Raw genomic sequence first — 27197 nt, 5'->3', positions numbered from 1 at the left:
GGTCACATTCACGTGTGATGACACAAACAGCTATAGGTCACATTCACGTGTGACGACACAAACAGCTGTAGGTCACATTCACGTGTGACGACTCAAACAGCTGTAGGTCACGATCACGTGTGACGACACAAACAGCTGTAGGTCATTGACGTGTGACGACAGAAACAGCTGTAGGTCACATTCACGTGTGACGACACAAACACTTGTAGGTCATATTCACGTGTGACGACACAAACAGCTGTAGGTCATATTCACGTGTGATGACACAAACAGCTGTAGGTCACATTCACATGTAACGACACAAACGGCTGTAGGTCACATTCACGTGTAACGACACAAACAGCTGTAGGTCACGTTCACGTGTGACGACAAAAACAGCTGTAGGTCACGATCACGTGTGACGACACAAACGGCTGTAGGTCACATTCACGTGTAACGACACAAACGGCTGTAGGTCACATTCACGTGTGACGACACAAACAGCTGTAGGTCACATTCACGTGTGACGACACAAACAGCTGTAAGTCACTTTCACGTGTGACGACACAAACAGCTGGAGGTCACATTCACGTGTAACGACACAAACAGCTGTAAGTCACATTCACTTGTAACGACACAAACAGCTGTAGGTCATATTCACGTGTAACGACACAAACAGCTGTAGGTCATATTCACGTGTAACGACACAAACAGCTGTAAGTCACATTCACTTGTCACGACACAAACAGCTGTAGGTCACATTCACGTGTGACGACACAAACAGCTGTAAGTCACTTTCACGTGTGACGACAAAAACAGCTGGAGGTCACATTCACTTGTGACGACACAAACAGCTGTAGGTCACATTCACGTGTGACAACACAAACAACTGTAGGTCATTCACGTGTAACGACACAAACAGCTGTAGGTCACATTCACGTGTAACGACACAAACAGCTGTAAGTCACATTCACTTGTAACGACACAAACAGCTGTAGGTCACATTCACGTGTGACGACAAAAACAGCTGTAGGTCATATTCACGTGTAACGACACAAACAGCTGTAGGTCATATTCACGTGTAACGACACAAACAGCTGTAAGTCAAATTCACTTGTCACGACACAAACAGCTGTAGGTCACATTCACGTGTGACGACACAAACAGCTCTAAGTCATATTCACGTGTGACGACATAAACAGCTGTAGGTCATATTCACGTGTGACGACACAAACAGCTGTAGGTCATATTCACGTGTAACGACACAAACGGCTGTAGGTCAAATTCACGTGTGACGACACAAACAGCTGTAGGTCATATTCACGTGTGACGACACAAACGGCTGTAGGTCATATTCACGTGTAACGACACAAACAGCTGTAAGTCACATTCACTTGTAACGACACAAACAGCTGTAGGTCACATTCACGTGTGACGACACAAACAGCTGTAAGTCATATTCACGTGTGACGACACAAACAGCTGTAGGTCATATTCACATGTGACGACACAAACAGCTGTAGGTCATATTCACATGTGACGACACAAACAGCTGTAGGTCACATTCACGTGTAACGACACAAACAGCTGTAGGTCACATTCACGTGTAACGACACAAACAGCTGTAGGTCACATTCACGTGTGAAGACACAAACAGCTGTAGGTCACGTTCACGAGTAACGACACAAACAGCTGTAGGTCATATTCACATGTGACGACACAAACAGCTGTAGGTCACATTCACGTGTAACGACACAAACAGCTGTAGGTCACATTCACGTGTAACGACACAAACAGCTGTAGATCACATTCACGTGTGACGACACAAACAGCTGTAGGTCACGTTCACGTGTAACCACACAAACAGCTGTAGGTCACTTTCACGTGTGACGACACAAACAGCTGTAGGTCACGTTCACGTGTGACGACAAAAACGGCTGTAGGTCACATTCATGTGTAACGACACAAACGGCTGTAGGTAACATTCACGTGTAACGACACAAACAGCTGTAAGTCATATTCTCGTGTGACCACACAAACAGCTGTAGGTCACATTCACGTGACGACACAAACAGCTGTAGGTCACATTCACGTGTGACGACACAAACAGCTGTAAGTCACATTCACGTGTGACGACACAAACAGCTGTAGGTCACATTCACGTGTAACGACACAATCAGCTGTAAGTCACATTCACGTGTAACGACACAAACAGCTGTAGGTCACATTCACGTGTGACGACACAAACAGCTGTAGGTCACATTCACGTGTGACAACACAAACAGCTGTAGGTCATTCACGTGTAATGACACAAACAGCTGTAGGTCACATTCACGTGTAACGACACAAACAGCTGTAAGTCACATTCACTTGTAACGACACAAACAGCTGTAGGTCACATTCACGTGTGACGACACAAACAGCTGTAGGTCACATTCACGTGTGACAACACAAATAGCTGTAAGTCACATTCACTTGTAACGACACAAAAAGCTGTAAGTCACATTCACGTGTGACGACACAAACAGCTGTAAGTCACATTCACTTGTAACGACACAAACAGCTGTAGGTCACATTCACGTGTGACGACACAAACAGCTGTAGGTCATATTCACGTATGACGATACAACCAGCTGTAGGTCACATTCACGTGTAACGACACAAACAGCTCTAAGTCATATTCACGTGTGACGACACAAACAGCTGTAGGTCATATTCACGTGTGATGACACAAACAGCTGTAGGTCATATTCACGTGTGACGACACAAACAGCTGTAGGTCATATTCACGTGTGACGACACAAACAGCTGTAGGTCATATTCACGTGTAACGACACAAATAGCTGTAAGTCACATTCACGTGTGACGACACAAACAGCTGTAGGTCACAGTCACGTGACGACACAAACAGCTGTAGGTCACATTCACGTGTGACAACACAAACAGCTGTAGGTCACGTTCACGTGTGACGACAAAAACAGCTGTAGGTCACGATCACGTGTGACGACACAAACAGATGTAGGTCACATTCACGTGTAACGACACAAACGGCTGTAGGTCACATTCACGTGTAACGACACAAACAGCTGTAGGTCACATTCACGTGTGACGACAAAAACAGCTGTAGGTCATATTCACGTGTGACGACACAAACAGCTGTAGGTCATATTCACGTGTAACGACACAAACAGCTGTAAGTCACATTCACGTGTGACGACACAAACAGCTGTAGGTCACATTCACGTGACGACACAAACAGCTGTAGGTCACATTCACGTGTGACGACACAAACAGCTGTAGGTCACGTTCACGTGTGACGACAAAAACAGCTGTAGGTCACATTCACGTGTAACGACACAAACGGCTGTAGGTCACATTCACGTGTAACGACACAAACAGCTGTAGGTCACATTCACGTGTGACGACACAACCAGCTGTAAGTCATATTCACGTGTGACGACACAAACAGCTGTTTCACATTCACGTGTGACGACACAAACAGCTGTAGGTCACATTCACGTGTGACAACACAAACAACTGTAGGTCATTCACGTGTAACGACACAAACAGCTGTAGGTCACATTCACGTGTAACGACACAAACAGCTGTAAGTCACATTCACTTGTAACGACACAAACAGCTGTAGGTCACATTCACGTGTGACGACACAAACAGCTGTAGGTCATATTCACGTGTAACAACACAAACAGCTGAAGGTCATATTCACGTGTAACGACACAAACAGCTGTAAGTCACATTTACTTGTAACGACACAAACAGCTGTAGGTCACATTCACGTGTGACGACACAAACAGCTGTAGGTCACATTCACGTGTGACGACACAAACAGCTGTAGGTCATATTCACGTGTAACCACACAAACAGCTGAAGGTCATATTCACGTGTAATGACACAATCAGCTGTAAGTCACATTTACTTGTAACGACACAAACGGCTGTAGGTCAAATTCACGTGTGACGACACAAACAGCTGTAGGTCATATTCACGTGTGACGACACAAACGGCTGTAGGTCATATTCACGTGTAACGACACAAACAGCTGTAAGTCACATTCACTTGTAACGACACAAACAGCTGTAGGTCACATTCACGTGTGACGACACAAACAGCTGTAAGTCATATTCACGTGTGACGACACAAACAGCTGTAGGTCATATTCACATGTGACGACACAAACAGCTGTAGGTCATATTCACATGTGACGACACAAACAGCTGTAGGTCACATTCACGTGTAACGACACAAACAGCTGTAGGTCACATTCACGTGTAACGACACAAACAGCTGTAGGTCACATTCACGTGTGAAGACACAAACAGCTGTAGGTCACGTTCACGAGTAACGACACAAACAGCTGTAGGTCATATTCACATGTGACGACACAAACAGCTGTAGGTCACATTCACGTGTAACGACACAAACAGCTGTAGGTCACATTCACGTGTAACGACACAAACAGCTGTAGATCACATTCACGTGTGACGACACAAACAGCTGTAGGTCACGTTCACGTGTAACCACACAAACAGCTGTAGGTCACTTTCACGTGTGACGACACAAACAGCTGTAGGTCACGTTCACGTGTGACGACAAAAACGGCTGTAGGTCACATTCATGTGTAACGACACAAACGGCTGTAGGTAACATTCACGTGTAACGACACAAACAGCTGTAAGTCATATTCTCGTGTGACCACACAAACAGCTGTAGGTCACATTCACGTGACGACACAAACAGCTGTAGGTCACATTCACGTGTGACGACACAAACAGCTGTAAGTCACATTCACGTGTGACGACACAAACAGCTGTAGGTCACATTCACGTGTAACGACACAATCAGCTGTAAGTCACATTCACGTGTAACGACACAAACAGCTGTAGGTCACATTCACGTGTGACGACACAAACAGCTGTAGGTCACATTCACGTGTGACAACACAAACAGCTGTAGGTCATTCACGTGTAATGACACAAACAGCTGTAGGTCACATTCACGTGTAACGACACAAACAGCTGTAAGTCACATTCACTTGTAACGACACAAACAGCTGTAGGTCACATTCACGTGTGACGACACAAACAGCTGTAGGTCACATTCACGTGTGACAACACAAATAGCTGTAAGTCACATTCACTTGTAACGACACAAAAAGCTGTAAGTCACATTCACGTGTGACGACACAAACAGCTGTAAGTCACATTCACTTGTAACGACACAAACAGCTGTAGGTCACATTCACGTGTGACGACACAAACAGCTGTAGGTCATATTCACGTATGACGATACAACCAGCTGTAGGTCACATTCACGTGTAACGACACAAACAGCTCTAAGTCATATTCACGTGTGACGACACAAACAGCTGTAGGTCATATTCACGTGTGATGACACAAACAGCTGTAGGTCATATTCACGTGTGACGACACAAACAGCTGTAGGTCATATTCACGTGTGACGACACAAACAGCTGTAGGTCATATTCACGTGTAACGACACAAATAGCTGTAAGTCACATTCACGTGTGACGACACAAACAGCTGTAGGTCACAGTCACGTGACGACACAAACAGCTGTAGGTCACATTCACGTGTGACAACACAAACAGCTGTAGGTCACGTTCACGTGTGACGACAAAAACAGCTGTAGGTCACGATCACGTGTGACGACACAAACAGATGTAGGTCACATTCACGTGTAACGACACAAACGGCTGTAGGTCACATTCACGTGTAACGACACAAACAGCTGTAGGTCACATTCACGTGTGACGACAAAAACAGCTGTAGGTCATATTCACGTGTGACGACACAAACAGCTGTAGGTCACATTCACGTGACGACACAAACAGCTGTAGGTCACATTCACGTGTGACGACACAAACAGCTGTAGGTCACGTTCACGTGTGACGACAAAAACAGCTGTAGGTCACATTCACGTGTAACGACACAAACGGCTGTAGGTCACATTCACGTGTAACGACACAAACAGCTGTAGGTCACATTCACGTGTGACGACACAACCAGCTGTAAGTCATATTCACGTGTGACGACACAAACAGCTGTTTCACATTCACGTGTGACGACACAAACAGCTGTAGGTCACATTCACGTGTGACAACACAAACAGCTGTAGGTCACGTTCACGTGTGACGACACAAACAGCTGTAGGTCACATTCACGTGTAACGACACAAACAGCTGTAGGTCACATTCACGTGTGACGACACAAACAGCTGTAGGTCATATTCACGTGTAACAACACAAACAGCTGAAGGTCATATTCACGTGTAACGACACAAACAGCTGTAAGTCACATTTACTTGTAACGACACAAACAGCTGTAGGTCACATTCACGTGTGACGACACAAACAGCTGTAGGTCACATTCACGTGTGACGACACAAACAGCTGTAGGTCATATTCACGTGTAACCACACAAACAGCTGAAGGTCATATTCACGTGTAATGACACAATCAGCTGTAAGTCACATTTACTTGTAACGACACAAACAGCTGTAGGTCACATTCACGTGTGACGACACAAACAGCTGTAGGTCATATTCACGTGTGACGACACAAACAGCTGTAGGTCATATTCACGTGTGACGACACTAACAGCTGTAGGTCACATTTACGTGTAACGACACAAACGGCTGTAGGTCATATTCACGTGTGACGACACAAACAGCTGTAGGTCATATTCACGTGTGACGACACAAACAGCTGTAGGTCATATTCACGTGTAACGACACAAACAGCTGTAAGTCACATTCACTTGTAACGACACAAACAGCTGTAGGTCACATTCACGTGTGACGACACAAACAGCTGTAAGTCATATTCACGTGTGACGACACAAACAGCTGTAGGTCATATTCACGTGTGACGACACAAACAGCTGTAGGTCATATTCACGTGTGACGACACAAACAGCTGTAGGTCACATTCACGTGTAACGACACAAACAGCTGTAGGTCACATTCACGTGTAACGACACAAACAGCTGTAGGTGACATTCACGTGTGAAGACACAAACAGCTGTAGGTCACGTTCACGAGTAACGACACAAACAGCTGTAGGTCACGTTCACGTGTAACGACACAAACAGCTGTAGGTCACGTTCACGTGTGACGACACAAACAGCTGTAGGTCACGTTCACGTGTAACGACACAAACAGCTGTAAGTCACATTCACTTGTAACGACACAAACAGCTGTAAGTCACATTCACGTGTGACGACACAAAGAGCTGTAGGTCACATTCACGTGTGACGACACAAACAGCTGTAAGTCACATTCACGTGTGACGACAAAAACAGCTGTAGGTCACATTCACGTGTAACGACACAAACAGCTGTAGGTCACATTCACGTGTGACGATACAAACAGCTGTAGGTCACATTCACGTGTAACGACACAAACAGCTGTAGGTCACATTCACGTGTAACGACACAAACAGCTGTAAGTCATATTCACGTGTGACGACACAAACAGCTGTAGGTCACATTCGCGTGTGACGACACAAACAAAATATTTCAATGCATTTCTAATCTGGACAAATACTAAATATATTAATAACAAATGAAAGATAATGTACTTTTTGAGGCAGGAAAAAAGACCGACACAAACATCAAGGACTGGACTGAGATTGGACTCAATTTGAAAATGGACCTCTTTGACAAACATTGGACAAAATGAGACGTCATGTTCCTAGTTATGTTTTATGTGAGAAAATAAAGATATACTGTGTTGAATCTGAATCTTGTCATCCATGCAGCTGATCTCTAGTAGGAGGACATAATAATACAGCAAACGAGTGTCTAAACAATGTGTTTTTGCCTTTCAGCTGTGAGCCCGCCCACCTGAAAGAGGAGGAGCCAGAGCTGTGCATCAAGCAGGAGCCGCAAGAGTTTCCTCTTCACATGGTCAGTGTGAAAAGTGAAGAGGATGAAGACAAGTCCTCTGTGCTTCATCAAAGAGCAACTGAGGAGAACAGAGGAAACTAATGTGACAGAAGCAGGCTGCAGCTCAGATCCACTCACACAGTTCCACTCAGATAGTGAGGAGCACACTGACAGCTCTGAAGACACCGAGCACTCAGAAGACTATAGTCAACAACAGGCCCACAGCAAGAGGAGCTACGCCATGGTTCCTCCTGGTGCAGCTGGAGAGAAGCCTCACAAATGTTCAGTTTGTGCCAAAGATTTTACTCAAAAAGATCGTCTGAACAAACATCTAAGAAGTCTCCATCACGTGTGCACCGTTTGTGATGAAAGTTTTCCAGACGTCATGAATCTGAAGGAACATCTGAGGTCTGATGAAGCCCACGAGATTCTGGACCCGTCGGTTCTAAAACCCTGTCATTTTTGTGGCATGGAATTCACAAATAACACTGCCTTAAGACGCCATGTGCAGGTTCACACGGGTTCAGTTTGTGGAAAAGAAGTGACAGAAAACTATGATCTTCAAAGACACACAAGAACCCGCAGAGGAGAAAAGCCTCACGTCCGTTCAGTTTGTAACAAAGGATTTACTGTCAAATGGGATCTCACTCGGCATCAGAAACGTGACCATCACATGTGTCCAGTTTGTGGAGAACAGTCTCTAAATAACATCAAACTGAAAGAACATCAGAAGACTCACGTGGAGGACGGGACTCTGGGCCCGTTTCTAAAAAGAGTCAACAGCAAATCACGCAGCTGTTCTCAGTGTGGGAAGGAGTTTATCTGCGAGGCTTATTTGCAGCGACACCTAGTGGTTCACACAGGAGAGAAACCTTTCAAATTCAGTTTGTGAAAAGACTTTTACACAGAAAAGTTATCTCAAATCCCACCAGAGAAGTCACTCGGGAGAGAGACCTTACATGTGGTCAGTCTGTGGCAAAGCTTTTATCCTCGGCTCTCATCTGAAGCGACACGTGAAGAGGAAACATGTGCTTCTAGACCAGAGAGGAAACAAACAGACCTTCAGCTGTTCGCAGTGTGAGCGCTCGTTTCATGAGGAATCACACTTCAAAAAACACATGTTTGTTCACCTGGAGAAACCTTTCAGATAATGAGTTTGTGAAAACACGTTTACACGGAAGAGCAGTCTCACCAGGCACCACAGGATCCACTCAGGAGAGAGACCTTACAGGTGTTCACTTTGTGACAAAGGTTTTATAACCAACGCTCACCTGAAGTCTCACCTGAAGTCTCACCTGAAGTCTCACCTGAAGTCTCACCTGAAGTCTCTTCTGAAGTCTCGTCTCACCTGAAGTCTCGTCTCACCTGAAGTCTCGTCTCACCTGAAGTCTCGTCTGACCTGAAGTCTCACCTGAAGTCTCGCCTGAAGTCTCGTCTCACCTGAAGTCTCGTCTCACCTGAAGTCTCGTCTCACCTGAAGTCTCGTCTCACCTGAAGTCTCGTCTCACCTGAAGTCTCACCTGAAGTCTCGTCTCACCTGAAGTCTCGTCTCACCTGAAGTCTCACCTGAAGTCTCACCTGAAGTCTCGTCTCACCTGAAGTCTCACCTGAAATCTCACCTGAAGTCTCGTCTCACCTGAAGTCTCGTCTCACCTGAAGTCTCGTCTCACCTGAAGTCTCGTCTCACCTGAAGTCTCACCTGAAGTCTCACCTGAAGTCTCGTCTCACCTGAAGTCTCGTCTCACCTGAAGTCTCGTCTCACCTGAAGTCTCACCTGAAGTCTCACCTGAAGTCTCTTCTGAAGTCTCGTCTCACCTGAAGTCTCGTCTCACCTGAAGTCTCGTCTCACCTGAAGTCTCGTCTCACCTGAAGTCTCGTCTCACCTGAAGTCTCACCTGAAGTCTCGCCTGAAGTCTCGTCTCACCTGAAGTCTCGTCTCACCTGAAGTCTCGTCTCACCTGAAGTCTCGTCTCACCTGAAGTCTCGTCTCACCTGAAGTCTCGTCTCACCTGAAGTCTCACCTGAAGTCTCGTCTCACCTGAAGTCTCGTCTCACCTGAAGTCTCACCTGAAGTCTCACCTGAAGTCTCGTCTCACCTGAAGTCTCGTCTCACCTGAAGTCTCACCTGAAGTCTCACCTGAAGTCTCGTCTCACCTGAAGTCTCGTCTCACCTGAAGTCTCGTCTCACCTGAAGTCTCGTCTCACCTGAAGTCTCGTCTCACCTGAAGTCTCACCTGAAGTCTCACCTGAAGTCTCACCTGAAGTCTCGTCTCACCTGAAGTCTCGTCTCACCTGAAGTCTCACCTGAAGTCTCACCTGAAGTCTCGTCTCACCTGAAGTCTCGTCTCACCTGAAGTCTCGTCTCACCTGAAGTCTCACCTGAAGTCTCACCTGAAGTCTCACCTGAAGTCTCATCTCACCTGAAGTCTCGTCTCACCTGAAGTCTCGTCTCACCTGAAGTCTCGTCTCACCTGAAGTCTCACCTGAAGTCTCGCCTGAAGTCTCGTCTCACCTGAAGTCTCGTCTCACCTGAAGTCTCGTCTCACCTGAAGTCTCGTCTCACCTGAAGTCTCGTCTCACCTGAAGTCTCACCTGAAGTCTCGTCTCACCTGAAGTCTCGTCTCACCTGAAGTCTCGTCTCACCTGAAGTCTCGTCTCACCTGAAGTCTCACCTGAAGTCTCACCTGAAGTCTCACCTGAAGTCTCGTCTCACCTGAAGTCTCACCTGAAGTCTCACCTGAAGTCTCACCTGAAGTCTCGACTCACCTGAAGTCTCGTCTCACCTGAAGTCTAGTCTCACCTGAAGTCTCACCTGAAGTCTCACCTGAAGTCTCGTCTCACCTGAAGTCTCGTCTCACCTGAAGTCTCGTCTCACCTGAAGTCTCGTCTCACCTGAAGTCTCACCTGAAGTCTCACCTGAAGTCTCACCTGAAGTCTCATCTCACCTGAAGTCTCGTCTCACCTGAAGTCTCGTCTCACCTGAAGTCTCGTCTCACCTGAAGTCTCACCTGAAGTCTCGCCTGAAGTCTCGTCTCACCTGAAGTCTCGTCTCACCTGAAGTCTCGTCTCACCTGAAGTCTCACCTGAAGTCTCGCCTGAAGTCTCGTCTCACCTGAAGTCTCGTCTCACCTGAAGTCTTGTCTCACCTGAAGTCTCGTCTCACCTGAAGTCTCGTCTCACCTGAAGTCTCACCTGAAGTCTCGTCTCACCTGAAGTCTCGTCTCACCTGAAGTCTCACCTGAAGTCTCACCTGAAGTCTCGTCTCACCTGAAGTCTCACCTGAAGTCTCATCTGAAGTCTCGTCTCACCTGAAGTCTCGTCTCACCTGAAGTCTCGTCTCACCTGAAGTCTCGTCTCACCTGAAGTCTCGTCTCACCTGAAGTCTCGTCTCACCTGAAGTCTCACCTGAAGTCTCGTCTCACCTGAAGTCTCGTCTCACCTGAAGTCTCACCTGAAGTCTCACCTGAAGTCTCGTCTCACCTGAAGTCTCGTCTCACCTGAAGTCTCGTCTCACCTGAAGTCTCGTCTCACCTGAAGTCTCACCTGAAGTCTCACCTGAAGTCTCACCTGAAGTCTCATCTCACCTGAAGTCTCGTCTCACCTGAAGTCTCGTCTCACCTGAAGTCTCGTCTCACCTGAAGTCTCACCTGAAGTCTCGCCTGAAGTCTCGTCTCACCTGAAGTCTCGTCTCACCTGAAGTCTCGTCTCACCTGAAGTCTCGTCTCACCTGAAGTCTCACCTGAAGTCTCACCTGAAGTCTCGCCTGAAGTCTCACCTGAAGTCTCGCCTGAAGTCTCGTCTCACCTGAAGTCTCGTCTCACCTGAAGTCTCGTCTCACCTGAAGTCTCGTCTCACCCGAAGTCTCACCTGAAGTCTCGTCTCACCTGAAGTCTCGTCTCACCTGAAGTCTCATCTCACCTGAAGTCTCGTCTCACCTGAAGTCTCGTCTCACCTGAAGTCTCATCTCACCTGAAGTCTCACCTGAAGTCTCGCCTGAAGTCTCGTCTCACCTGAAGTCTCGTCTCACCTGAAGTCTCGTCTCACCTGAAGTCTCACCTGAAGTCTCGCCTGAAGTCTCACCTGAAGTCTCGTCTCACCTGAAGTCTCGTCTCACCTGAAGTCTCGTCTCACCTGAAGTCTCGTCTCACCTGAAGTCTCGTCTCACCTGAAGTCTCGTCTCACCTGAAGTCTCACCTGAAGTCTCGTCTCACCTGAAGTCTCGTCTCACCTGAAGTCTCACCTGAAGTCTCACCTGAAGTCTCGTCTCACCTGAAGTCTCACCTGAAGTCTCACCTGAAGTCTCGTCTCACCTGAAGTCTCGTCTCACCTGAAGTCTCGTCTCACCTGAAGTCTCGTCTCACCTGAAGTCTCGTCTCACCTGAAGTCTCGTCTCACCTGAAGTCTCACCTGAAGTCTCGTCTCACCTGAAGTCTCGTCTCACCTGAAGTCTCACCTGAAGTCTCACCTGAAGTCTCGTCTCACCTGAAGTCTCGTCTCACCTGAAGTCTCGTCTCACCTGAAGTCTCGTCTCACCTGAAGTCTCACCTGAAGTCTCACCTGAAGTCTCACCTGAAGTCTCATCTCACCTGAAGTCTCGTCTCACCTGAAGTCTCGTCTCACCTGAAGTCTCGTCTCACCTGAAGTCTCACCTGAAGTCTCGCCTGAAGTCTCGTCTCACCTGAAGTCTCGTCTCACCTGAAGTCTCGTCTCACCTGAAGTCTTGTCTCACCTGAAGTCTCACCTGAAGTCTCGTCTCACCTGAAGTCTCGTCTCACCTGAAGTCTCGTCTCACCTGAAGTCTCACCTGAAGTCTCACCTGAAGTCTCGTCTCACCTGAAGTCTCGTCTCACCTGAAGTCTCGTCTCACCTGAAGTCTCACCTGAAGTCTCACCTGAAGTCTCACCTGAAGTCTCGTCTCACCTGAAGTCTCGTCTCACCTGAAGTCTCACCTGAAGTCTCACCTGAAGTCTCACCTGAAGTCTCGTCTCACCTGAAGTCTCACCTGAAGTCTCGTCTCACCTGAAGTCTCACCTGAAGTCTCGTCTCACCTGAAGTCTCACCTGAAGTCTCGTCTCACTTGAAGTCTCGTCTCACCTGAAGTCTCGTCTCACCTGAAGTCTCACCTTAAGTCTCACCTGAAGTCTCACCTGAAGTCTCGTCTCACCTGAAGTCTCGTCTCACCTGAAGTCTCGTCTCACCTGAAGTCTCGTCTCACCTGAAGTCTCGTCTCACCTGAAGTCTCACCTGAAGTCTCACCTGAAGTCTCGTCTCACCTGAAGTCTCACCTGAAGTCTCACCTGAAGTCTCGTCTCACCTGAAGTCTCGTCTCACCTGAAGTCTCGTCTCACCTGAAGTCTCGTCTCACCTGAAGTCTCACCTGAAGGCTCGTCTCACCTGAAGTCTCGTCTCACCTGAAGTCTCGTCTCACCTGAAGTCTCGTCTCACCTGAAGTCTCACCTGAAGTCTCACCTGAAGTCTCGTCTCACCTGAAGTCTCGTCTCACCTGAAGTCTCACCTGAAGTCTCACCTGAAGTCTCGTCTCACCTGAAGTCTCGTCTCACCTGAAGTCTCACCTGAAGTCTCGTCTCACCTGAAGTCTCGTCTCACCTGAAGTCTCACCTGAAGTCTCGTCTCACCTGAAGTCTCGTCTCACCTGAAGTCTCACCTGAAGTCTCGTCTCACTCGCTCTCTTCCGATCGACCCTCACTGCTCCTGCTAGAGACTATATTCTTTAGACTTCGAGGCCCCACCGTCTTCTTCTTCTTCTTCTTCTTCTTCTGCTTCTGCTTCTTCTTATTATTATTATTCTTATTCTTATTCTTATTCTTAAGATAAGCCTTTATTTGTCCCACAAAGGGGAAATTCCAATGTTGCAACACAAAGTAGGTACAGAAGTAAAAGAACAGAGAACTTATTCTTATTTTTCTTATAATTATAATACTCTGTTTATGTTGCACGTTGACGTCCAGTTTCTCGTTCATTGAAAAAAAGTAATAAAAGTGATTCTGATTTGAACTTTCTTCAACATAAATGGCTCCGATGTGAAAGAACAATAATCAGAATTGATTTGTTTATTGTCAAATATTTTAAAAAGTGATTTAAATCTGTCTGAATCTGACCATTTTTCTCAACGTGATCAGTGTAAGAGCATCCTGCCCCCTACAGGCCACAGCGTGTTCTAAACAGGCAGCTGTGAGGACGCCGCGGGTCCTCGGGATGAGGACCCCTGTGTGATTAGCTCTGAAGCTAAAGAAGGTAATGGAGCTAACAGAGCTACTGAAGCTCAGTGTGAGACAAACAGCCTCGGGGACAGAGCCGTGAGACATGGCAGAAGACTTCACCTGAAGTCTCGTCTCACCTGAAGTCTCGTCTCACCTGAAGTCTCACCTGAAGTCTCACCTGAAGTCTCACCTGAAGTCTCATCTCACCTGAAGTCTCGTCTCACCTGAAGTCTCGTCTCACCTGAAGTCTCGTCTCACCTGAAGTCTCACCTGAAGTCTCGCCTGAAGTCTCGTCTCACCTGAAGTCTCGTCTCACCTGAAGTCTCGTCTCACCTGAAGTCTTGTCTCACCTGAAGTCTCACCTGAAGTCTCGTCTCACCTGAAGTCTCGTCTCACCTGAAGTCTCGTCTCACCTGAAGTCTCGTCTCACCTGAAGTCTCACCTGAAGTCTCACCTGAAGTCTCACCTGAAGTCTCGTCTCACCTGAAGTCTCGTCTCACCTGAAGTCTCACCTGAAGTCTCACCTGAAGTCTCACCTGAAGTCTCGTCTCACCTGAAGTCTCACCTGAAGTCTCGTCTCACCTGAAGTCTCACCTGAAGTCTCGTCTCACCTGAAGTCTCACCTGAAGTCTCGCCTGAAGTCTCGTCTCACCTGAAGTCTCGTCTCACCTGAAGTCTCGTCTCACCTGAAGTCTTGTCTCACCTGAAGTCTCACCTGAAGTCTCGTCTCACCTGAAGTCTCGTCTCACCTGAAGTCTCGTCTCACCTGAAGTCTCGTCTCACCTGAAGTCTCACCTGAAGTCTCACCTGAAGTCTCACCTGAAGTCTCGTCTCACCTGAAGTCTCGTCTCACCTGAAGTCTCACCTGAAGTCTCACCTGAAGTCTCACCTGAAGTCTCGTCTCACCTGAAGTCTCACCTGAAGTCTCGTCTCACCTGAAGTCTCACCTGAAGTCTCGTCTCACCTGAAGTCTCACCTGAAGTCTCGTCTCACTTGAAGTCTCGTCTCACCTGAAGTCTCGTCTCACCTGAAGTCTCACCTTAAGTCTCACCTGAAGTCTCACCTGAAGTCTCGTCTCACCTGAAGTCTCGTCTCACCTGAAGTCTCGTCTCACCTGAAGTCTCGTCTCACCTGAAGTCTCACCTGAAGTCTCACCTGAAGTCTCACCTGAAGTCTCATCTCACCTGAAGTCTCGTCTCACCTGAAGTCTCGTCTCACCTGAAGTCTCGTCTCACCTGAAGTCTCACCTGAAGTCTCGCCTGAAGTCTCGTCTCACCTGAAGTCTCGTCTCACCTGAAGTCTCGTCTCACCTGAAGTCTTGTCTCACCTGAAGTCTCACCTGAAGTCTCGTCTCACCTGAAGTCTCGTCTCACCTGAAGTCTCGTCTCACCTGAAGTCTCACCTGAAGTCTCACCTGAAGTCTCGTCTCACCTGAAGTCTCGTCTCACCTGAAGTCTCGTCTCACCTGAAGTCTCACCTGAAGTCTCACCTGAAGTCTCACCTGAAGTCTCGTCTCACCTGAAGTCTCGTCTCACCTGAAGTCTCACCTGAAGTCTCACCTGAAGTCTCACCTGAAGTCTCGTCTCACCTGAAGTCTTGTCTCACCTGAAGTCTCACCTGAAGTCTCGTCTCACCTGAAGTCTCGTCTCACCTGAAGTCTCGTCTCACCTGAAGTCTCGTCTCACCTGAAGTCTCACCTGAAGTCTCACCTGAAGTCTCACCTGAAGTCTCGTCTCACCTGAAGTCTCGTCTCACCTGAAGTCTCACCTGAAGTCTCACCTGAAGTCTCACCTGAAGTCTCGTCTCACCTGAAGTCTCACCTGAAGTCTCGTCTCACCTGAAGTCTCACCTGAAGTCTCGTCTCACCTGAAGTCTCACCTGAAGTCTCGCCTGAAGTCTCGTCTCACCTGAAGTCTCGTCTCACCTGAAGTCTCGTCTCACCTGAAGTCTTGTCTCACCTGAAGTCTCACCTGAAGTCTCGTCTCACCTGAAGTCTCGTCTCACCTGAAGTCTCGTCTCACCTGAAGTCTCGTCTCACCTGAAGTCTCACCTGAAGTCTCACCTGAAGTCTCACCTGAAGTCTCGTCTCACCTGAAGTCTCGTCTCACCTGAAGTCTCACCTGAAGTCTCACCTGAAGTCTCACCTGAAGTCTCGTCTCACCTGAAGTCTCACCTGAAGTCTCGTCTCACCTGAAGTCTCACCTTAAGTCTCACCTGAAGTCTCACCTGAAGTCTCGTCTCACCTGAAGTCTCGTCTCACCTGAAGTCTCGTCTCACCTGAAGTCTCGTCTCACCTGAAGTCTCGTCTCACCTGAAGTCTCACCTGAAGTCTCACCTGAAGTCTCGTCTCACCTGAAGTCTCACCTGAAGTCTCACCTGAAGTCTCGTCTCACCTGAAGTCTCGTCTCACCTGAAGTCTCGTCTCACCTGAAGTCTCGTCTCACCTGAAGTCTCACCTGAAGGCTCGTCTCACCTGAAGTCTCGTCTCACCTGAAGTCTCGTCTCACCTGAAGTCTCGTCTCACCTGAAGTCTCACCTGAAGTCTCACCTGAAGTCTCGTCTCACCTGAAGTCTCGTCTCACCTGAAGTCTCACCTGAAGTCTCACCTGAAGTCTCGTCTCACCTGAAGTCTCGTCTCACCTGAAGTCTCACCTGAAGTCTCGTCTCACCTGAAGTCTCGTCTCACCTGAAGTCTCACCTGAAGTCTCGTCTCACCTGAAGTCTCGTCTCACCTGAAGTCTCACCTGAAGTCTCGTCTCACTCGCTCTCTTCCGATCGACCCTCACTGCTCCTGCTAGAGACTATATTCTTTAGACTTCGAGGCCCCACCGTCTTCTTCTTCTTCTTCTGCTTCTGCTTCTTCTTCTTATTATTATTCTTATTCTTATTCTTATTCTTAAGATAAGCCTTTATTTGTCCCACAAAGGGGAAATTCCAATGTTGCAACACAAAGTAGGTACAGAAGTAAAAGAACAGAGAACTTATTCTTATTTTTCTTATAATTATAATACTCTGTTTATGTTGCACGTTGACGTCCAGTTTCTCGTTCATTGAAAAAAGTAATAAAAGTGATTCTGATTTGAACTTTCTTCAACATAAATGGCTCCGATGTGAAAGAACAATAATCAGAATTGATTTGTTTATTGTCAAATATTTTAAAAAGTGATTTAAATCTGTCTGAATCTGACCATTTTTCTCAACGTGATCAGTGTAAGAGCATCCTGCCCCCTACAGGCCACAGCGTGTTCTAAACAGGCAGCTGTGAGGACGCCGCGGGTCCTCGGGATGAGGACCCCTGTGTGATTAGCTCTGAAGCTAAAGAAGGTAATGGAGCTAACAGAGCTACTGAAGCTCAGTGTGAGACAAACAGCCTCGGGGACAGAGCCGTGAGACATGGCAGAAGACTTCACCTGAAGTCTCGTCTCACCTGAAGTCTCGTCTCACCTGAAGTCTCACCTGAAGTCTCACCTGAAGTCTCACCTGAAGTCTCATCTCACCTGAAGTCTCGTCTCACCTGAAGTCTCGTCTCACCTGAAGTCTCGTCTCACCTGAAGTCTCACCTGAAGTCTCGCCTGAAGTCTCGTCTCACCTGAAGTCTCGTCTCACCTGAAGTCTCGTCTCACCTGAAGTCTTGTCTCACCTGAAGTCTCACCTGAAGTCTCGTCTCACCTGAAGTCTCGTCTCACCTGAAGTCTCGTCTCACCTGAAGTCTCGTCGCACCTGAAGTCTCACCTGAAGTCTCACCTGAAGTCTCACCTGAAGTCTCGTCTCACCTGAAGTCTCGTCTCACCTGAAGTCTCACCTGAAGTCTCACCTGAAGTCTCACCTGAAGTCTCGTCTCACCTGAAGTCTCACCTGAAGTCTCGTCTCACCTGAAGTCTCACCTGAAGTCTCGTCTCACCTGAAGTCTCACCTGAAGTCTCGTCTCACTTGAAGTCTCGTCTCACCTGAAGTCTCGTCTCACCTGAAGTCTCACCTTAAGTCTCACCTGAAGTCTCACCTGAAGTCTCGTCTCACCTGAAGTCTCGTCTCACCTGAAGTCTCGTCTCACCTGAAGTCTCGTCTCACCTGAAGTCTCGTCTCACCTGAAGTCTCACCTGAAGTCTCACCTGAAGTCTCACCTGAAGTCTCATCTCACCTGAAGTCTCGTCTCACCTGAAGTCTCGTCTCACCTGAAGTCTCGTCTCACCTGAAGTCTCACCTGAAGTCTCGCCTGAAGTCTCGTCTCACCTGAAGTCTCGTCTCACCTGAAGTCTCGTCTCACCTGAAGTCTTGTCTCACCTGAAGTCTCACCTGAAGTCTCGTCTCACCTGAAGTCTCGTCTCACCTGAAGTCTCGTCTCACCTGAAGTCTCGTCTCACCTGAAGTCTCACCTGAAGTCTCACCTGAAGTCTCACCTGAAGTCTCGTCTCACCTGAAGTCTCGTCTCACCTGAAGTCTCACCTGAAGTCTCACCTGAAGTCTCACCTGAAGTCTCGTCTCACCTGAAGTCTCACCTGAAGTCTCGTCTCACCTGAAGTCTCACCTGAAGTCTCGTCTCACCTGAAGTCTCACCTGAAGTCTCGCCTGAAGTCTCGTCTCACCTGAAGTCTCGTCTCACCTGAAGTCTCGTCTCACCTGAAGTCTTGTCTCACCTGAAGTCTCACCTGAAGTCTCGTCTCACCTGAAGTCTCGTCTCACCTGAAGTCTCGTCTCACCTGAAGTCTCGTCTCACCTGAAGTCTCACCTGAAGTCTCACCTGAAGTCTCACCTGAAGTCTCGTCTCACCTGAAGTCTCGTCTCACCTGAAGTCTCACCTGAAGTCTCACCTGAAGTCTCACCTGAAGTCTCGTCTCACCTGAAGTCTCACCTGAAGTCTCGTCTCACCTGAAGTCTCACCTGAAGTCTCGTCTCACCTGAAGTCTCACCTGAAGTCTCGTCTCACTTGAAGTCTCGTCTCACCTGAAGTCTCGTCTCACCTGAAGTCTCACCTTAAGTCTCACCTGAAGTCTCACCTGAAGTCTCGTCTCACCTGAAGTCTCGTCTCACCTGAAGTCTCGTCTCACCTGAAGTCTCGTCTCACCTGAAGTCTCGTCTCACCTGAAGTCTCACCTGAAGTCTCACCTGAAGTCTCGTCTCACCTGAAGTCTCACCTGAAGTCTCACCTGAAGTCTCGTCTCACCTGAAGTCTCGTCTCACCTGAAGTCTCGTCTCACCTGAAGTCTCGTCTCACCTGAAGTCTCACCTGAAGGCTCGTCTCACCTGAAGTCTCGTCTCACCTGAAGTCTCGTCTCACCTGAAGTCTCGTCTCACCTGAAGTCTCACCTGAAGTCTCACCTGAAGTCTCGTCTCACCTGAAGTCTCGTCTCACCTGAAGTCTCACCTGAAGTCTCACCTGAAGTCTCGTCTCACCTGAAGTCTCGTCTCACCTGAAGTCTCACCTGAAGTCTCGTCTCACCTGAAGTCTCGTCTCACCTGAAGTCTCACCTGAAGTCTCGTCTCACCTGAAGTCTCGTCTCACCTGAAGTCTCACCTGAAGTCTCGTCTCACTCGCTCTCTTCCGATCGACCCTCACTGCTCCTGCTAGAGACTATATTCTTTAGACTTCGAGGCCCCACCGTCTTCTTCTTCTTCTTCTGCTTCTGCTTCTTCTTCTTATTATTATTCTTATTCTTATTCTTATTCTTAAGATAAGCCTTTATTTGTCCCACAAAGGGGAAATTCCAATGTTGCAACACAAAGTAGGTACAGAAGTAAAAGAACAGAGAACTTATTCTTATTTTTCTTATAATTATAATACTCTGTTTATGTTGCACGTTGACGTCCAGTTTCTCGTTCATTGAAAAAAGTAATAAAAGTGATTCTGATTTGAACTTTCTTCAACATAAATGGCTCCGATGTGAAAGAACAATAATCAGAATTGATTTGTTTATTGTCAAATATTTTAAAAAGTGATTTAAATCTGTCTGAATCTGACCATTTTTCTCAACGTGATCAGTGTAAGAGCATCCTGCCCCCTACAGGCCACAGCGTGTTCTAAACAGGCAGCTGTGAGGACGCCGCGGGTCCTCGGGATGAGGACCCCTGTGTGATTAGCTCTGAAGCTAAAGAAGGTAATGGAGCTAACAGAGCTACTGAAGCTCAGTGTGAGACAAACAGCCTCGGGGACAGAGCCGTGAGACATGGCAGAAGACTTCACCTGAAGTCTCGTCTCACCTGAAGTCTCGTCTCACCTGAAGTCTCACCTGAAGTCTCACCTGAAGTCTCACCTGAAGTCTCATCTCACCTGAAGTCTCGTCTCACCTGAAGTCTCGTCTCACCTGAAGTCTCGTCTCACCTGAAGTCTCACCTGAAGTCTCGCCTGAAGTCTCGTCTCACCTGAAGTCTCGTCTCACCTGAAGTCTCGTCTCACCTGAAGTCTTGTCTCACCTGAAGTCTCACCTGAAGTCTCGTCTCACCTGAAGTCTCGTCTCACCTGAAGTCTCGTCTCACCTGAAGTCTCGTCTCACCTGAAGTCTCACCTGAAGTCTCACCTGAAGTCTCACCTGAAGTCTCGTCTCACCTGAAGTCTCGTCTCACCTGAAGTCTCACCTGAAGTCTCACCTGAAGTCTCACCTGAAGTCTCGTCTCACCTGAAGTCTCACCTGAAGTCTCGTCTCACCTGAAGTCTCACCTGAAGTCTCGTCTCACCTGAAGTCTCACCTGAAGTCTCGTCTCACTTGAAGTCTCGTCTCACCTGAAGTCTCGTCTCACCTGAAGTCTCACCTTAAGTCTCACCTGAAGTCTCACCTGAAGTCTCGTCTCACCTGAAGTCTCGTCTCACCTGAAGTCTCGTCTCACCTGAAGTCTCGTCTCACCTGAAGTCTCGTCTCACCTGAAGTCTCACCTGAAGTCTCACCTGAAGTCTCGTCTCACCTGAAGTCTCACCTGAAGTCTCACCTGAAGTCTCGTCTCACCTGAAGTCTCACCTGAAGTCTCACCTGAAGTCTCGTCTCACCTGAAGTCTCGTCTCACCTGAAGTCTCGTCTCACCTGAAGTCTCGTCTCACCTGAAGTCTCACCTGAAGGCTCGTCTCACCTGAAGTCTCGTCTCACCTGAAGTCTCGTCTCACCTGAAGTCTCGTCTCACCTGAAGTCTCACCTGAAGTCTCACCTGAAGTCTCGTCTCACCTGAAGTCTCGTCTCACCTGAAGTCTCACCTGAAGTCTCACCTGAAGTCTCGTCTCACCTGAAGTCTCGTCTCACCTGAAGTCTCACCTGAAGTCTCGTCTCACCTGAAGTCTCGTCTCACCTGAAGTCTCACCTGAAGTCTCGTCTCACCTGAAGTCTCGTCTCACCTGAAGTCTCACCTGAAGTCTCGTCTCACTCGCTCTCTTCCGATCGACCCTCACTGCTCCTGCTAGAGACTATATTCTTTAGACTTCGAGGCCCCACCGTCTTCTTCTTCTTCTTCTGCTTCTGCTTCTTCTTCTTATTATTATTCTTATTCTTATTCTTATTCTTAAGATAAGCCTTTATTTGTCCCACAAAGGGGAAATTCCAATGTTGCAACACAAAGTAGGTACAGAAGTAAAAGAACAGAGAACTTATTCTTATTTGTCTTATAATTATAATACTCTGTTTATGTTGCACGTTGACGTCCAGTTTCTCGTTCATTGAAAAAAGTAATAAAAGTGATTCTGATTTGAACTTTCTTCAACATAAATGGCTCCGATGTGAAAGAACAATAATCAGAATTGATTTGTTTATTGTCAAATATTTTAAAAAGTGATTTAAATCTGTCTGAATCTGACCATTTTTCTCAACGTGATCAGTGTAAGAGCATCCTGCCCCCTACAGGCCACAGCGTGTTCTAAACAGGCAGCTGTGAGGACGGCCGCGGGTCCTCGGGATGAGGACCCCTGTTTGATTAGCTCTGAAGCTAATGAAGCTAATGGAGCTAACAGAGCTACTGAAGCTCAGTGTGAGACAAACAGCCCCGGGGACAGAGCAGTGAGACATGGCAGAAGTGAAGCTGAAGGAGGAGACGGAGCTGTGGGAGCCCCGGGGCCCCTGTGGCTCCTGGGGGCCCGCGGAGGAGCCCCGTGGCTCCTGGGGGCCTGCGGAGGACGCGCACGGCTCATGGGGGCCCGCGGAGGACGCGCACGGCTCCTGGGGGCCCGCGGAGGACGCGCACGGCTCCTGGGGGCCCGCGGAGGACGCGCACGGCTCGGGGTGAGTGTTCTGGTCCTGCTCATGTTTCCTCTGGGGTTTCTCTTTGATGCGGCCCTAACAACAAAGATGGCGGGTTTCCATGGTAACGGACGTGTTTTGGATCTAAAGTGTATCTAAAGTGTATCCATAGCTTTTATTAGAAGAACTCTAGTCATGATCTTAATAGAGTGGAACAGTCACGACTGGTCTTCTGTTGCCATGACAACGAGGTCGAGTCTTTACAGTTCTGTGTTTTTTACTTGAACTGTAGAAACGACACTTGGTGATGATTAGTTTAAACTCTCCAGAAGGAACTAAACCTGCAGGTCCAGAGTCTGAGGTCAGGGCTTCACAGGGCGTGGCACACAGAGGGCGTGGTACACAGAGGGCGTGGCACACAGAGGGCGTGGCACACAGAGGGCGTGGCACACAGAGGGCGTGGTACACAGAGGGCGTGGCACACAGAGGGCGTGACGCACAGAGGGCGTGGCGCACAGAGGGCGTGGGGCACAGTGTTTCTGTGGGTGTTTGAACCAGACGCTCTGTCGTCAGGAGGAGCAGCTTCAGTCATAACTTTGACATGAAAATCAACATTTTACACATTTCGAGTTTCGTTCTGATTGGACCAATTTTGAAGTTTGTTTTTTTTACAGGGTCTGACAGGGTCTGACAGGGTCTGACAGGGTCTGATATGCTGTCCAAACAAACATGTGCCCCTCCCTCCTCGCTCCTGGCCCCTCGCCCCGCCCCCTCGCTCCTGGTCCCGCCCCCTTGCTCCTGGTCCCGCCCCCTCGCTCCTGGTCGAATCATTTGTAATGAACGTTCATGTGCGAATGATGAGGAGCTTCAGCTTCACACGAGACATGAATTGTTTTCAGGTGATTCTCCACTGACAATAATGTTGTTGTTGTTTGTGTCCAGTGTGGAGCCCGCTCACCTGAAAGAGGAGGAGCCAGAGCTGTGCATCAAGCAGGAGCCGCAAGAGTTTCCTCTTCACATGGTCAGTGTGAAAAGTGAAGAGGATGAAGACAAGTCCTCTGTGCTTCATCAAAGAGCAACTGAGGAGAACAGAGAGGAAACTAATGTGACAGAAGCAGGCTGCAGCTCAGATCCACTCACACAGTTCCACTCAGATAGTGAGGAGCACACTGACAGCTCTGAAGACACCGAGCACTCAGAAGACTATAGTCAACAACAGGCCCACAGCAAGAGGAGTGACCTCCTGCCTCCTTCTGACGCATCGGGGACTGACAGACCTTTCGGCTGCTCAGAGTGTGACAAACGATTCCGGTGCAACGCAGACCTTCAAAGACACATGCCGGTTCACACAGGAGCGCGACCTTTCATGTGTTCAGTGTGTGTGAAATGTTTCAAACACAAATCTGATCTGACGCGACATTTCCGGCTTCTGCATCACGTTTGTCCAGTTTGTGACAGCGTTTTCACTGACAGCATTTACCTAAACGCACATCTCCGCATTCACATGGAGGACGGTACGCTGGACCCGAGTTTACAGATCCACCCGGACTTTTCTTTGGCCGATAACGCGTTGACGTTTAAATGTTCAATCTGTGATAAAACCTTTAAACAGAAGTCGGACCTGACGCGGCATCAGCGCGGCAAACACCACATCTGCCCCGTTTGTGGCAAAGGTTTTAAACGTAAACTGAGGCTGAAGGAACATCTGAGGATGCACGTGGAGGACGGGACGATGGACGAGTCTGCGCTAATCAAAACCGTTTCCCCGGCGACGACAAACTGCAGCACAAACGTGAAGAAACACAAGTGTGGCGAGTGCGGTAAGATGTTTCTGCGCACGGACCATCTACAGAACCACATGCTGATCCACTCCGGAGAGAAACCCTTCAAGTGTCCCATCTGCGACCGAGAGTTCCGGCGCGTGCACCAGCTGCAGACGCACGTGAGGGTCCACACCGGCGAAAAACCCTTCAGCTGCTCTGTCTGCCTCAAAACATTCACGCGCAAGTTCTGCCTGGAAGAGCACATGCACACACACTCCAACGACAAGACTTACAGGTGCTCAGTCTGTGAGAAATGCTTCACGCTGCCCAAGGGTCTGCGCGCGCACATGAGGAGCCACTCTGGAGACAAACCTTACTGCTGTACAGTCTGTGACAAAGGCTTTAAAAGCAACGAGAACATGAAGCGCCACATGAAAACACACTCGGACGACGTGAGCCCGGATCAGTTACTCAAAGACATGTTCAGTGACAAAGCTGAGAAGCCTTTCAGGTGTTCAGTCTGTGAAAAAGACTTCAGTGAGAAGGTGAATCTGATCCGACACATAAAGATCACTCACGCAGGAGAGAGACCTTTCAGCTGTCTCTGCTGCGACAAAACCTTTGGCCAGAGATCCAACTTAGAACGACACATGAAAACACACACCGGCGAGAAACCTTACAGCTGTACAGTCTGCCACAAAGGTTTTATTCAGAAACACAATCTCACTGTTCACCTAAGGACGCACGCACCAGACCCTGCAGCTGACAATGACAGCACGGACCTTGACCCTACAGCTGATCAGTACAGCCCGGACCTGAAACGTGAAGCTGATCGGCGCAGCACAGATCTAGACCATGCAGCTGCTAAGTACAACACAGACTTGAACCCTGCAGCTGTTTAGTATGGGGATGAGCCTGCAGCTGTTCAGTACGAGGAGGAGCCCGAATAACGGGATTATTGATTCAAATCTAATCGTCAACGACTGTGGCTGGTTTTCAGTGTGAGTGGGGATGAGAGCAGGGACGGACATGCAGCGTGTGTCATGCAGTGTTTTACTCAGTGCATCATGGGAGAAAACACTGCTGCGACAGCTTTGTGTCGATAAAGTGTCGTCGTGATTATAAATAAAGCATTCATAACGTACAGGTGTTAGCGTTAGCCGCTAACATTAGCTTTAGCAGTGCCCCTGCTGGCCATTTGGGGGCCCTAGGGGCCCCCAAACATTTAGAGTATGTGAAGTATTTCTGATGTAAATAATCCACAGGTTCACTCAGTTTATTATGAGGCCCCTGCCCCGCACCTGCTCCATCCCTGCTCTGCCTGTGACCTCTCGTGACCTGTGACGACCTTCAGCAGCTTCTCTCTTGATGTCTTTGGAGCTGCTCCTCGTTGCTTCATCTGCTCCAGGTGTTTGCTCTGAATCTGCCTCAAATCTCTTCATCGTGCGATGATCTGGCTTCAGGTTAGGTCAAAGGTCGGAGCTGGCTTCAGGTTAGGTCAAAGGTCGGAGCTGGCTTCAGTTTAGGTCAAAGGTCGGAGCTGGCTTCAGTTTAGGTCAAAGGTCGGAGCTGGCTTCAGTTTAGGTCAAAGGTTCTTTCTAATGTGGGACGTCCTTTAAGCCGCTGAGGCTCAGGAGTCACAAAGACACTTACACTTGTGTCATGGTTCTGCACCTGATGCCCTTCCACAGTGTAACAGGAGCAGGGACACAACAGCTTTAACTTTAGCACTCAAACATAAAACATGTTTTTAAAGTGTGGATCTGGAAAACGAAATATATTTGTAAAATATGCAATATTTATCAGTTTGTGTTGTGTAAATAAAGTGTGAGGAGGAAGGAGGAGGAGCTACACTCTTCTTCTACTGTTTCCAGACAGCTCTATTTGACTGTGACGTCATAAGATAAAATATTCCTTTATTGTCCCACATGGGGAAATTTCATTGTTGCAACGCAGTAGATACAGAGGAAAAGGACAGAAAACTTACAGGAAGTTCTTCTATTAAGAGTGTTTTAAACAAAACCTCTCATTTCTTAATAAAGATTGGAGGGAAAATAAAAACAGCATAAGACAAAATAATACAATAATAATGGTAAAATAAACACTCTTTTTTCATCAGTTATTATGCACATCTCTGACGCTTTGAGTCTGTTTCGCTCCTGACGCACCGGAAGTGGGTCGTGACGTACCGGATGTGGGACAGAGGCCTCTTCTGTAATGACGCCTTGTGAACACCAGGGGCAGTGATGCTCGTTCCCTACGCGCATGCGCTGCTGTTTTGTTGTAGCTGTGTTGTTAGCCGTTAGCCGTTAGCCGTTAGCCGTGTTCAGCGACACAAACATGACTTTGTCTCAGACTCTTCAGGCGCTCGTGCGCGAGCGGCTGCGCTGCGCCGCGGAGCAGATCTGCGCGCAGCTGGAGCGGAGCGTGACGGACTATGAGCACGAGCTGATCCGGGAGACACACCGGGAGACACACCGGGAGACACACCGGGAGCTCCAGACACCGGGGACGCGAGCGGAGCTGGAGCACGAGCTGATCCGGTTAAGGCTCATCAACAGCGAACAACAGCGGCGTCTGGAGGCCCTGGAGCCCGGGGACAAGAGGCAGAGGCCCGGGGACAGCTGTGGGACCGGGGACAAGAGGCAGAGGCCCGGGGACAGCTGTGGGACCGGGGACAAGAGGCAGAGGCCCGGGGACAGCTGCGGGACCGGGGACAAAAGGCAGAGGCCCGGGGACAGCTGCGGGACCGGGGACAAAAGGCAGAGGCCCGGGGACAGCTGCGGGACCGGGGACAAAAGGCAGAGGCCCGGGGACAGCTGCGGGACTGGTGAGAGACACAATACAAGCACAAACTACAAAACAGGAAACACAAATGTTTTCTGTCACTGAAGAGCTTTTCTAGTGGTGGGAGACAGGAGGTGACAGCGGGTGACAGGAGGTGACAGGAGGTGACAGGAGGTGACAGGGGGTGACAGGGGGTGACAGGAGGTGACAGCGGGTGACAGGAGGTGACAGGAGGTGACAGCGGGTGACAGGAGGTGACAGGGGGTGACAGGAGGTGACAGGGGGCGACTGGGGGTGACAGGAGGTGACAGGGGGCGACTGGGGGTGACAGGGGGTGACAAGGGGTGACAGGGGGCGACTGGAGGTGACAGG

At 48.7% G+C, this 27197-nt stretch overlaps 2 protein-coding genes across 2 annotated transcripts in view; both read left to right on the top strand.

Annotated features, from left to right (window-relative positions):
- Nucleotides 1-20153: 20153 nt before the first annotated feature.
- The window catches only part of LOC140377066 (uncharacterized), a 43718-nt gene continuing 36674 nt past the window's right edge, over nucleotides 20154-27197 (top strand). The window contains exons 1-2 of the mRNA XM_072462351.1: nucleotides 20154-20217; nucleotides 22043-22095. The gene's annotated coding sequence lies outside the window, so the exon portion shown is untranslated. The remainder of the gene's footprint in view (nucleotides 20218-22042; nucleotides 22096-27197) is intronic.
- Nucleotides 22103-27197, top strand: part of LOC140378057 (uncharacterized) — a 6731-nt gene continuing 1636 nt past the window's right edge. The window contains exons 1-2 of the mRNA XM_072463687.1: nucleotides 22103-22317; nucleotides 23218-23410. Coding sequence (XP_072319788.1) covers nucleotides 22103-22317; nucleotides 23218-23410 — 408 coding nt within the window. The remainder of the gene's footprint in view (nucleotides 22318-23217; nucleotides 23411-27197) is intronic.

Source organism: Eucyclogobius newberryi, unplaced genomic scaffold (genome assembly GCF_026437365.1).
Source record: "Eucyclogobius newberryi isolate DKJ021-1_F unplaced genomic scaffold, fEucNew1.0.hap1 SCAF_4, whole genome shotgun sequence".
Taxonomy (NCBI): domain Eukaryota; kingdom Metazoa; phylum Chordata; class Actinopteri; order Gobiiformes; family Gobiidae; genus Eucyclogobius; species Eucyclogobius newberryi.
The sequence above is the reverse complement of the archived record's forward strand: the minus strand, read 5'-3'. Positions and strand labels throughout refer to the sequence as shown.